Source organism: Moschus berezovskii, chromosome 10 (genome assembly GCF_049115385.1).
Source record: "Moschus berezovskii isolate FMDL1 chromosome 10, NW_MosBer_1.0, whole genome shotgun sequence".
Taxonomy (NCBI): Eukaryota; Metazoa; Chordata; class Mammalia; order Artiodactyla; family Moschidae; genus Moschus; species Moschus berezovskii.
This window is the reverse complement of record NC_142469.1, coordinates 76,191,891-76,205,483: the sequence shown is the minus strand read 5'-3', so window position 1 is coordinate 76,205,483 and position 13,593 is coordinate 76,191,891. Positions and strand designations below refer to the sequence as shown.

The 13,593-nt window shown below is 40.6% G+C and overlaps 1 protein-coding gene across 12 annotated transcripts in view; it reads left to right on the top strand.

Moving 5' to 3' along the window:
- The window catches only part of EPB41L2 (erythrocyte membrane protein band 4.1 like 2), a 211,987-nt gene that overhangs the window by 147,089 nt on the left and 51,305 nt on the right, over window positions 1-13,593 (top strand). For all 12 annotated transcript variants that reach the window (XM_088840745.1, XM_088840752.1, XM_088840751.1 and 9 more), the window contains 5 exons: window positions 864-939; window positions 2,787-3,005; window positions 4,815-4,902; window positions 9,299-9,451; window positions 9,938-10,035. In XM_088840745.1, the coding sequence (XP_088696871.1) occupies window positions 864-939; window positions 2,787-3,005; window positions 4,815-4,902; window positions 9,299-9,451; window positions 9,938-10,035 (634 nt within the window). The remainder of the gene's footprint in view (window positions 1-863; window positions 940-2,786; window positions 3,006-4,814; window positions 4,903-9,298; window positions 9,452-9,937; window positions 10,036-13,593) is intronic.

Below are 13,593 nucleotides of genomic sequence, written 5' to 3'. Positions count from 1 at the left end.
TTCTTTAGGCACACTGCAGCAAAGTATATGTTATTTATGCATGTTTTTAAGCCTACTTTATAGAACCTGGGAAATACTTTTATTATCCTTAAGTATTATGATGTTTTATCACTCTCTCAAATAGTCCGTTAATCATTTCATGAATGGTTACATTGATCATTTGAAACCCCAACAATGTAGAAATCCTATATTTCTTTTTGTTTTTAAGTGTGGAGGTTTGGCATCTAGAAATCCTGTGGTTAAAACAGATCTTAAACTATTATGTGGAGAAGGCAATGGCAAGCCACTCCAGTGCTCTGGCCTGGAAAATCCCATGGATGGGGGAGCCTGGTGGGCTGCAGTCCATGGGGTCGCTAGGGGTCGGACATGACTGAGCGACTTCACTTTCACTTTTCACTTTCACACATTGGAGAGGGAAATGGCAACCCACTCCAGTGATCTTGCCTGGAGAATCCCAGGGACGGGAGAGCCTGGTGGGCTTCCGTCTGTGGGGTCACACGGAGTCGGACACGACTGAAGTGACTTAGCAGCAGCAGCAAACTATTATGTGAATGATATATTAAAATTTTTGCATTCTAGCTCACTATGTAAAGGAACCTTACATATGAGGGTACCAGTGAACATTTATAAAAAAAGAACCTTATTATTCTTTAATGATGGGTTATTTATGGAAATGATTTTTATTTTTTACTTCAGTTTTGCTTTGTCAATGACATTTTCTTTAAATTAAAAACCAAAATTCTCCAAACTGATTTATGTTGGGACTGATCTATACTATATGAATGCCAATTGACCTTTAAGTTTTATCTGTAAATTGTCATTGTGTTGGTAAGATAAATAATCATAATCTTTAATAATCACAGATCTTCCTTGGCTATTCAGCTTTAATGTGAAGTTTTATCCTCCTGATCCTTCTCAGTTGACTGAAGATATCACCAGGTACTTTATATTAAAAATGATTCTTTACTTATAGCTCTCGTTTCTGTGCCCTGGGAGAATGGTAGTAATTTCAGCATTAAGACAAAAATATTCATTTTTGAGTAGAGTTTTAGAAGTTTCCTGGGAAGTGAATATTCCAAAATACTTTGAAATGTTTCTAGTTTCAAAAATTTTGTTCACTTTTCTTTAATTCCCCACTTATATTCAAGTAATGGATTTTTTTTTTTTTATTGCAGCAGTTTTGTTTCCTATGTTATACTGTCAAAAATTACTGGTACTTAATATTTCAAATTGTAATACTAAGATGGTTTTTATTGTGTAACCCATGTGTGTCTGTGTAATGATCTTACATTACAAAGGTGATGCAAAGGTAGAAAAATGAAAAAATTTTTTAAATTTATTTTTGGAAGTCTGTTGAACTATGATTTTTTTTTTACCCCACCCCCACCCCGCCCTCCTCTCTGGACAGCCCAGTTCCCCCCTCTACCCTGTGCTGAACCCCATGCCGACCGTGATAGTGAGCTGACTTTCATCCTTAAGAAAATTATGGAGCACTTGTCATTCCTAGAAAATTAAGGAGCACAAGTACTTTCTTTACTATGGGATTATTATAATGATAAATAGAGTCCTTGCCCTGCCTGACAGGAGATTAGGGTGTAATACAGGTATAACTGAATTGGGGAATGGCTGATTCCATGTACTGGGCCATGTTCTCCGACTTAACAAGAATCCTGGACCAGAAGCTGCTTGTCTGTTTGAATGCATTGGGTAGAGGCAAGAGGAAGGCAGGGCCGTGACACTCATGCCAGGCAAAAGAATCCACAGGAAGAAGCCAGCAGCCCTTAAGGATGGCAGTCTCTCAACTATCTTCAAGAAGGAGGGAGGATCCTGCCATTTTGTTGGGTGGGGTTGATGATAACCTTAGCAAGTAGTTAAATTTAACAGTAGAAATTGGGTTTTAAAATGTTACCACAGGAGCTGATAGGGAGACCCCCCCACCCCCCAGATCCTCACAGAGTATAAATAGTGTGTTTCTGCGTGTTATTTGGTAAAAGCCAGTGTTTTTTATAACTGTATAATAATCCACTTGGAACCTTGAGTGATATTATGATTATGGCTACTAGTTGCTGATTCCCAGGTACCATGTCATGTGTTTTATTTATATTATCCAACTTTTTGCCCTTACCTTCAAGGGGAAATAGAGTTCTTCCCATTTTACAGACCAGAAGTTAGACTTAGGCATGTAAATTAATAGTCAGCTCTGCCTGACTCTCAAACCCATGCCTTTTCTACTGTAAACTGAATTAGCTGCCTCTTTGGATGGGGTAAATGGGCAGGTGAGGGCTTCCACGTATAGACTAATTTGCAATTATTATTAAAGGATCTCAGGAAAAGAAACTAGTATGAAAAGGGTAGAGAGGATAAAGTGTGGGTCACCTTAGCTTTTCTTGCAAATGCTTAAAAACTGCAGCTATTTCTTAAATTTTTTAAGCTCTACAACTTTGAAGGGCATGCTAATTTTTATTAGTTTTAAATCCAAGGAGACTAAGTGATTAAAATTTCACCTGCAGCCACAGAACTCTATTGTAGTAGTAAAAATACACTGTTGCCAGAATAGCAGTTCAGAATTTCCATCTGTTACTTTGTCCTCCTGATTTAGTTTCTATAAATAAGTCACAAAATTGGGAATCCATGGAGGACAACCGGCTTCTTGTTACAGAAGACTTTTTGCTCTGGATTTGAAGAGTGCCATATTGTGTATTTTTTTTTCAAAGGAATGTCAGACTTTTGAGTGTTACGATCTTGACTAATTGCTCTCTCTACTCTTCCTTCCCTGTTCTTCACAGATACTTCTTGTGCCTTCAGCTCCGGCAGGACATTGCCTCAGGTCGCCTGCCCTGCTCTTTTGTGACTCACGCCCTCCTGGGATCTTACACACTGCAGGCTGAGCTGGGAGACTATGACCCAGAAGAGCATGCCAGTCATGACCTCAGCGACTTCCAGTTTGCCCCTACACAGACAAAAGAGCTGGAAGAGAAGGTGGCAGAGCTGCATAAGACCCACAGGTCTGTAGACTTGCTTACTGGGGAGCCAGTGGCCGTGGTGGGTTCAGATGGCTCCCCTTAGCACTGGCTAGACATTTGAGTATAGCTGACAGCATTGATCAGTTTGCCTTTGTGAAGCTTCACCTAGGACAGGTCAAGACAGCTTGGAGTCATTGAGATATCCATTCATTGTCTTGATGACTATAATATGAGGAACTGTGCTCACAGGTCTAACTGTTTTCATTTATTAGAAAAATTTACATTTCCCTATGACATCTCCTTGCCCTATCCCAGTCCTTTCCCTTCATACACACGTGTGCGAGCACACACACACACACCCTTGACACAAATATACGTACTTGCTTGGCATTTATTATGCATTTCTTCTGCCTTTTAATTGTTTTTATCACCATATTTGTGAAAGCCAAGGAGATAGTGAAGCATCAGGATTTGAATCAGAAATGTGAGTGGCAGTGGACACAAAGGGAATGAATCTACAGTTGGTTTCTCTGTCCACAGAAGATGACTTTGGTTTAGCTGAGGATTATTAATTACTTAAATACCATGTTACAGTTTGAGAACTTTTACATCTGTATGAAAACAAATGGCTTTCTTAAGCACAAGTTTTTACAACTCCCAGTGACCAAGTTCTAACTTGTCCCATATTGCAAAATTGAATTTTTCAAAAATTTTGATTGAAATGACTTGAAAGGAAATTTCAGAGATAAGAGGTTTTTAACAGACCACCTTCACTGACTTGTCTTTAAAAAAATAAACGCAATATTTGACTTTAAACATTTTCTTATTAGAGCTTCCCTGGTGGCTCAGATGGTAAAGCATCTGCCTACAAAGCGGGAGACCTGGGTTTGATCCCTGGGTTGGGAAGATCTCCTGGAGAAGGAAATGGCAACCCACTCCAGTACTCTTGCCTGGAGAATCCCACAGATGTAGGAGCCTGGTAGGCTACAGTCCATGGGGTCGCAAAGAGTTGGACACGACTGAGCGACTTAAGCTAAGCTAAGCTATTTTCTTATTAACTTTATTCCAATTTTGTTCAGTGGACATGTATCATATAATTTGAAATTGAAATATCAGGTGCTGAAATGCCATGGGAAATATGAAGATTAACGGAAACCTGCTTTCTGGGAGCTTAAGATTTGTTTAGTTGGGGTATGTCAGCTGTAAAATCAAGTACAGGTACTTCTGATCTTTAGTATGATCAGTCCTAGTGAAATTAAATTTAGGAGAGAATTTGTCCATTTAGAAAGACACGATGATTTTATATTCTTTTATTTTTAAAGTTAATTTATATTGTACCCATTATTGCTGGGTTTTTTCCCCTAGTAGAAAAAAAAATGAAAGCAACTTTCTAAGATAAAAAGGGTGAGGGTGGAGGGGCACCTCTTTGCAATGAGTAGGTTCCTATTGAGAATGAGAAAAGCTGACCTATTAGAACAGACCCTGATGCTGGGAAAGATTGAGGGCAGGAGGAGAAGGGGGTGACAGAAGATGAGGTGGTTGGATGGCTTCACCAATGCAATGGACATGAACTTGGGCAAACTCCAGGATATGGTGAGGGGCAAGGAGGCCTGGCATACTGCAGTCCATGGGGTCTTGAAGAGTTGGACATGACATGGCAACTGAACAACAACAGGAAAAAAATGCTGGAGGTTGAGGGTTGAGCCTTCTTACCTGTTTCCTCCTTGTCTGCACATTTAGCTGGGCCAATCCCTCCATCCTAAACTCTGAGCTTATGCATGCCTTTCCCCATTTTGGCTATGTTTGCTTTGCATCCACCAATAAGATAATGTTGTTTCTTTTGATCCTTAGGGGCTTATCTCCAGCACAAGCTGATTCTCAGTTCTTAGAAAATGCCAAGAGGCTTTCCATGTACGGCGTTGACCTGCACCATGCCAAGGTACCAGGATTGTGACCGGGAGGTGCCTCTTCCTGGTCTGTTGACTAAAGTTTTTAGAGGGCTTCGGTTTTAAGTGAACCTACTTCACTAGGACTTCCCTGGTGGCTCAGACGGTAAAGCGTCTGTCTTCAATGTGGGAGACCCAGGTTCGAGCCCTGGGTTGGGAAGATCCCCTGGAGAAGGAAATGGCAATCCACTCCAGTATTATTGCCTGGAAAATTCCATGGACAGAGGAGCCTGGTAGGGTACAGTGTATGGAGTCGCAAAGAGTTGGACTCGACTGAGCGACTTCACTTTCACTTTTCACTTTCACTTCACTTTTAGCAAAGCCTCCTCCCCTTCACCCGAGGGGCTCTATAATAGTTCCCTGGGGTTTCTGGTTGTGGGGCGGGACAATTGATTCTCCCCCATATTCTTCCTTCTTTCCTCAATCTTAAGTATATATCTTTTCATATATACTTACTATAAGACTCATCTGATTAGCCTTCTTTAGTGCTCATCCTGTCTTTATTCTGTGTCCCAGCTTTTGCTCTGCCAAGTGCTGCCTCGTGTCTAAAAAACATCTCCTACTTAATGATCCTAGTTTTCATGATCAGGTAGTAGGGAGAGTTGGGATGGAGAGTGGGGTTGGGGGTACAAAAGATAAGGTGAAAGATGTATTTGGTTTTGAACAGTATATCCAGAGTCAGCTCAACATGAGACGGGAACCTATTGTTGCCTGCTTTTAAAACACCCTGCCAAACCTTCTGTATTAGGAAGTGCAGGTTATAAGAATTACAGGATTTGAGAAATCTCTAGGAAAGTCCCTCACTCAAAGATATCCTCTCTCTCTTAGCCTCAGATTATTAATTTTTGCTTTTGCGTTAATAGTACTTCATATTTGCAAAGAATTGCCTTTTCCTCTGTGTTTCCTTCATTCTTTAAATGTTTTTGGTCATTACAAGAGAAATACACATTCATCATAGAAAATAGAGGTGAACAGAATATAAAAAGACTGAAATCGGTTTATGCAGAAACAAGCACTGTTAATATTTTTTTAAATTTTGTTTTATTAAAATCTGAGCAATGTCACATTTTTTAAATGGGATTATACTATGAGTATTATTTTGTAATTTTTTTAACTTGCTCTTAGAAAACACTGTTCCATGTTAGTAAATAGTCTCTGACAGCAACATTTTTAACTGCTAAATGCTGTATACTCTTAATTTTTAAAAGCACTTCCACATATACTATCTTATTTACGGTTTGGATGTTTTTATTTGTATAAAAACTACATAAGACAAATGCAGATAGCTTGTTACACTAACTGGCTTGTTGCCTCCAGCCACATAGTGTAAAGTAGTCCCATCTGTGGGATGTCTGCTGATAAATCCTGCTAGGAGGTGAAACAGATCTTTTCCACACTTCGGTGTCCTGTAGCTCATTTCTCTATATGATGGAGACAGGTGGACTCAGCAGACACACAGAACTAAGGGAGAGAGGAAAGAGCAGATTTGGTATCCTAAAGGCCCCCAGAACCCGTGTCTCCTCTAAACCCTGTTATTCTTGCCACACCTGAATCTTCCATCTGCTGCTTCTGTTGATCATTAGTGAGAAACCAGTTTTTAGGTGGTAATCCTTGAAGGTTTCGGGATTCTTGTTTTTGAAGTTATGGAGAAGGGGATGTCAGAGGATGAGATGGCTGGATGGCATCACCAAGTTGATGAACATGAGTTTGAGCACCCACTGGGAGTCGGTGTTGGACAAGGGAAGCCTGGCATGCTGCAGTCCATGGGGTCGCAAAGAGTAGGACATGACTGAGCAACTGAACTGAACTGGAACTGATGTTAGAAAAGTTAAAAAGTTTCTGGTTTTGTTATAATTTCAGTTCTTACTGTGTGGTTAGGAGTAGATCACTTTAAAAAAGTCAGAATAACGTGCAGTTATTCAATATATCATCTGGTGGACTTGTTAGATAATACCAGATGAGCAAGATATTTGTAGCTCATTGAAAAAAAAATCTGTAGCAATTTAAAAACACTTTTCATGTAAAGTTTTGTGTGTTTATACATTTTTCATTGCCTTGAGGTCATGTTTAAAAGTTTTTAATTGATATTTTATTGTCAAAAGAGTTTTTAATGGCACACTTAGGTCAGGACAAGGTGAGGATGTTGAATAAAAGGGCTCTTGACAAAGACAGATGGAAATCACGAGTAGAATGATACCTGTGAGCTGTTAACAGCAACTCTCCTAACCCTCTGGGTGTGGACTGGTTAGGCAGAGAGTAGCTGTCAGAACTCAGGGGAGAGATCTGTGTGGAGGGGGCTTGACAGGAGCTGCGATTGTCAAGGACAGAGCCACCCTGATGCGACTACACAGGGAGGGAGTCTGGGTGTTAAAACCCCTGACCTTAACAACTTCTTCCTCTCTGATCTTATCTGAGAACTTCCCATTGGCTGAACCCATTGGAAGTCAGTGGGCGTGGGATCCTGTTGATGTCCCGCTTGGGGGAGCTTCCTGAGGCAGTGAGCGTGGCGGATGGAAGGAAGGAAGGAAAGTGCTCCTTTTTTATTAGTTTATTTTATTGACTTTGTTGCTGAGTGGCAGAAGTCAACCGTGGAGAACTAGGGCTTTTTTTAAAACCTTTAGCTTCTTTATCTGTAATTTCTATTCATATAGATACTGATAATTCTAAAACAATATGTAGAGCAATCGAAAATCATCTGATTAACTTGGATCCAGATTGTGTTTATTTTTAAGTCAGATAAAATAGCTTCAATGTCCTGTTGAAAGATTACCTCACACTAGTGATGGCTTTGTTAAATGTTTCAAATGAAGGTTGCCTCCCTCTTCGTGCAGAGAACATGCTGTCTTGGGCAATCTTCCGGCCCGCTCCCTGTGGCCTTGGTTATTGATATTTTGAGCAAATGCATCTTTTGTGTCTGGTGCCACGTTGCTTGGGTTCCTGTGACTGGTTCACTCCAGCTTTCACTATGTTCCTAGAGAGAACTGTGACTGTCTGGATATCGGTGAATAAAAGCACCTGATAGATGAGATTTTTAAACCTGTTCAGATGGTTTAATGTGATATTATTTATATATATGAATTATTCACATATCATAGTGGTGAATACAGTTGGCATCAGTTACCTTGCACTGTGGACTTCCCTGGTGGCTCGGACAGTAAAGAATCTGCTTGCAAGGTGATTCAATCCCTAGGTCGGGAAGATCCCCTGGAGGAGGGAATGGCTACCCACTCCAGTATTCTTACCTGGAGAATTCCGTGGACAGAGGAACCTGGCAGGTTACAGTCCATGGGGTCACAAAGAGTCGGACATGACTGAGCGACTCACACACACACACCTAGTACTGTTCTTCTGTTTTTAAAAAACAGATAAAAATTGCATTTAATTGTTCTCAGTAGCAAGACAGTTGAAATGTTACACATTTATTGACTTGAACCTAGACTGTATGAGGTTTGTTTTAGCATGTTTTGTGAGAACTTTTCGATGTTATTAATGATTTCTGAATATGTGAATATCTCTGAATGATTTTTCAAATCTTGAGTGAGATCTAGTTCTCTTAAAGATCCTTGAGTATTATATATATTAGATCTTCCAACACTACTTAAAATGTAAGGAGACAATCTTTTTTTTTTTTTAACTTTTGTCTGTAAATTTATTTGATTTTTAAAAATGTCTTTCAGGCTGATGATTATTCTAGATGGTTATCTTTTTCAAATTAAAACACTGAGGAAAGAAAACAGTATTAAAAAGTTTAAGAATAGTCTGCCATCCTTTGAAATATGCCAGCTGAAGGAATGCTGTAATGAGAACTAGATGTCAGCACTTAAGAGTTATTGGAAAACTGCTTGAAAGAATTCAAAGATTTCAACACTGTCAGCCTAGAATAGAAACTGTCTGAGAGGTTAATGTTTTGCAGAATATAGGCGTTATTTAACAGCCATTAGCTGTCACAGTCCATCTGAGATAAATTTTCCTACAGTAAGATGGCTGACTGCACCTTAGGGCCAGCTGACACACTGTCCTCAGGAGCTGAAATAGCCTCTCACAAAACAAGTTTTATCTCCCTAGCTTCAGGATGTCTAAACTGAGGTCTGTTTCCTCCCTTTTGGGTTTTGCAGCCAAGCTCAAGAACATATGAGTTAGGCCTTTTGAAGAATACTACATCCTGTAGTCATGTTGCTATACCTAAAATCTGGCCCCTCAAGTTGAGTATTTAGATTTAAGATGTGTCATGTGTCTTACTGCTTCTATTAACACGTTTTCTGTTGCTGAAATTGAAATACAGACCCGTTAAATTGGCATTCTTGAACATGGCTTGAGGGAGATTGTTGGTTTTCCAACCTGTATAACTTTCACAGCTTTAATCATGGTCAAATGGCTTTCTCTTGGCAGGACTCAGAAGGTGTGGATATCAAACTGGGTGTATGTGCTAATGGACTCCTCATCTACAAAGACAGGCTGAGAATCAATCGTTTCGCTTGGCCGAAAATCCTGAAAATCTCCTATAAGCGCAGTAACTTCTACATTAAAGTTAGGCCAGCAGAGGTAAGCAAAGTCACATAGCCCTGGGCATATCTAATTGGGCTTTGTCAGTGTTCTCCTTTATGGCCGTGAGCTAGCAGAATTCTTTTCCATTGAGTTTTAAGAAAATGAACTATTATTTATTCCTCTGTGGTTAAAAAAAAGTCAAGTCAGAGTTTTGATGATAAACTTGCATATATATTCCTGTTGGTAAGAAAACAAGTACCAGCCACAATTTCACAGAAAAGAGAAAGTACTATGCGCCTGCCACACCATGGAAGTTCATTTTTCTTTTGAATCAGCTAAGTGGTCTAGATCCATGGATGGGCAGGTGGTAAGATGAATTTTAGTGGACATTAAAGGGTAGCTGGTTTATGTCAGTGGTTGATATTTGCCTTTTTTTCAAAAGGAACAATTAGTTTTTAGTGAGATATCTGAGCCCATGATTTTCTGTAACTTCTAATCAGCTCTTAAGGAGACATGCTGATTTGTCTTATGGATTTATTCTAGCTGGAACAGTTCGAGAGCACCATTGGCTTTAAGCTGCCAAACCATCGGGCAGCAAAAAGGCTATGGAAGGTGTGTGTGGAACATCATACTTTCTACAGGTAATTTTGAGAAAACAGCTTGGGATTCATGTGAGCAGCTCTGGGTACCCTCAAGATCCGAGATGGTGGCAGTGGATAGAGTGGCAGACACAGCCACACCTTTATGGTTCTGCGGGCTCCCCATTTGTGTGTCTGTTCCTGTCACCTGGCCAAGCTCCTCATGGCTTAGAACTGATCTTCTGCCATGGTCTAAAACTCCAGTTGCCCCTCCTTCTCCCCTCCCACCTTGGCTATTCCTCCGCTGTCACTCACCTTGCTGCTGCTGCTGCTAAGTCACTTCAGTCGTGTCCGACTCTGTGTGACCCCATAGACGGAAGCCCACCAGGCTCCCCCGTCCCTGGGATTCTCCAGGCAAGAACACTGGAGTGGGTTGCCATTTCCTTCTCCAATGTGTGAAAGTGAAAAGTGAAAGTGAAGTCGCTCAGCCACGTCAGACTCGTAGCGACCCCATGGACTGCAACCCACCAGGCTCCCCCGTCCATGGGATTCTCTAGGCAAGAGTACTGGAGTGGCTTGCCATTGCCTTCTCCGGTCACTCACCTTAGGTTTCACCTAATTGCTCTTACCAGCTCCCTCTGCTTTCACTTCTTTCCCAACGAAACCAGCTCTGGACCTGCCCCTTTGCTAGTTTGTCAGCAGTATTCTAACCCCCTTAACCCCGGTCATTGTTGCACATCAGCCTCTAGTCTCCTGGCTCTGGATTAATCCTGTGTCCTGATCTCATCATTTCTATACCTGTGCTGCCACACAGTACTTTCAATAGCATAACTGTTCTCCTAGACACACTCACACAGCCCTGTGGATCGATGCTATTGCAGAGCGATCATTTCCTACATTGGCTGCATCCTCAGGGCCACCATCGCAAATGTGCATGGTCTTCTTGAGCCCCTGGCCCCACTGCTCAGATGCCCTCCATCATGGGGTATGCTGATAGGAGACACTGTGGGTCTTGAGTGTTCTTGGTTTCATGCATCTTCTCTTTTTGTGTATAACTAAGCATCATTTCCCTCTCTTTCATTCATTCTTCTTCTCTTGTCTCAAGGAAGAAGAGTCGTTCCTCTGCCTTGATCCCATGCCTCATGTAGGATTGCATTCTGTAAATCATGCCCTTCAGTGGGTGCCTTTGACATCTTTTTTGGACAATAAATAGGTGCATGTCTTGTTCCCTTAAAAACAAAACAAAGAAACAAGCAAACAGGAAAAACACCAGAAGATCTCCTTAGACTTAGCAGCCTCCTGTGGCTTTCATCCTGTCTTCTGTCATACTTTTATTCATGGGCATGATTTTCAACATCAGTTTTCTTAGCAGAGTGTGCTGGTCTTTTCTCCCTCGCCTCAGCTTCCTGTCTCTGCAGCCTGGACAGCTGTGTACTTGACCCTTCATCTTTAAAGTTTCTGCTCTGTACTCTTAAGGTCTAATGCTGTCCCTCCACATCCTAGATGTGTGACTGTGGGTAAGTTACTCACCCTTTGTGAGCCTCCATTTCATCATTCATGTGGTGGTAGTAATAATAGTACCTGCATTATAGGGTTGCTTTGAAAAGTGAACGGTATAGCCCTCATGAAACAAACTTAGACCCATTTCTGGTATGTGATAATGTTTGTCACTCATCATTATTCTTGGTTTGGTAGCATAGGGTGCTGTTTATCTACTTTCAAGACTGCTCTAATACACTCATTTCAGAGGAGTCACGTTACCACTGACTTAAGTCACCAAAAAATTCTTTTGGAGAAAACTCATAAATACTTGTGTTCAACCCTTTTTTGTTTTGTTTTGATGTCTGTTTCTGTTTAATTGTAGCTTAATTGCTTAAAGATTTCTTTGTGATCAGGAAATTAATTTGTAAGCTAATACTTTGCGTATGTGGTCCCCATTGTCAGTCATTTGGGCAGGAAAGCCCTTTTATCTCAATGTGACATAAAATAAAAATCGTCTGGTTAATGACTTTCCCCCTTTTGCATTATGACTTATATCTTGTATTTCTTAGATTTAAAGTATTTTTCTTGTATTTCTTGGATTTATATTTTTTGCAAACTGGACATAAGAGAAAATGCGCAAATGGAGCTGCTCATTCTGGGAAGATGTGGCCTGTGGTTGAGTTACAGTCAGCAGAGGAGAACCTGCAGAGGCTGCCAGATAGTCCAGTCTCACCCTCCTCTTTGCCTCTAGTCTTTTTTTCTCCTTTTAAAATAATTTTATTTTATAGTGGCAGGGTCACTTAACACATTTTAAGTATTATTACTGACTGTAGGTACAATGGGGCTTCCCTCGTAACTCAGCTGTTAAAAGAATTTGCCTGCAATGCAGGAGACCCTGGTTCGATTCCTGGGTCGGGAAGATCCACTGGAGAAGGATAGGCTACCCACTCTAGTATTCTGGCCTGGAGAATTCCATGGACTGTATAGTTCATGGGGTCGCAAAGAGTTGGACATGACTGAGCAAATCTTATCCTGTTTAGTTGAAAGTTTTTCCCTAGTGATTAGCAACTCCCCATTGCCCCCTCTCGCACCCCCTGAGAACCACCATTCAAATCTTTGAGTCTGTGAATTTGACTGTTTTGAATACCCCATATCGACAGAATTATGTAGTACTTGTCTTCTGTGTCTGGCTTGTTTCACCTAAGCATAATTTTCTCAGGGTCTGTTGTCACATATTGCAGAATTTCCTTTTTTTTTTTTTTAAAGGATGAATAGTGTTCCATTTTATGTGTATCCTGTATTTCCTTTATCCATTTACTTATCAGTGGATGGTTAGGTTGTTTCCACATCTTAATTATTGTGACCATTGCTATATTAAATATGGAAATGCTCATACCTCTTTGAGATCCTGATTTCAGTTCTTTTAGAAAAATACCCATGTGTGGGATTGATGAATCATGTGATATTTCTATTTTTAATTTTTTAAGGAGCCTCCCAACTGTCTTACACAGTTTCTGCACCATTTTGTACTTCTACCAACAGTATTGCAGGGGTCCCGGCTTTTCCACATTCTCTCCAGCACTGGTTGTCTTTAGTTTAAAAGGTTTTGTGGAGCGGGGTGTATTTCCTTTTGGGTCACCAATACATATTTCTCATTTGAGATAGTTTTTAGAAATGTCTCTTTTTTTATAGGTACTGGTCTCTCAGTACCTACAGAGCATAATTCATGAATAGATGATGAAAATAAATGTGATTTAGTCAACTTGTTTTTCAAGGAGAATGAGCATTTGTTAATTACTGCACCGATGAGCTTGTCAGTGACCCTTTTCTCTATACATAGCTGCTTTCTTCCATAGCATTCTTTGACCATAGTTAGGTGGATTGCATGGTAGGGAAACCTGCCATATTCAGCACATCAGAAAGCAGTGCATGGGAAATGACCACCTTTCTCTCCTTGCCCCTGGTCCTCATGGTTGGTGTAGGCTTTCAGCGCCTCAGTTTCTTCCATGTAGATAAAGAGAATACAGAGCACAGATAAGAGTTCATTTCCTGTCTAAATGTCTTAACATTCTGGCTTTCTAATTTAAGGATATAGAGCTTTTTCCAAAGCATAGTTTCAGGCACCGATGTCGTCAGATT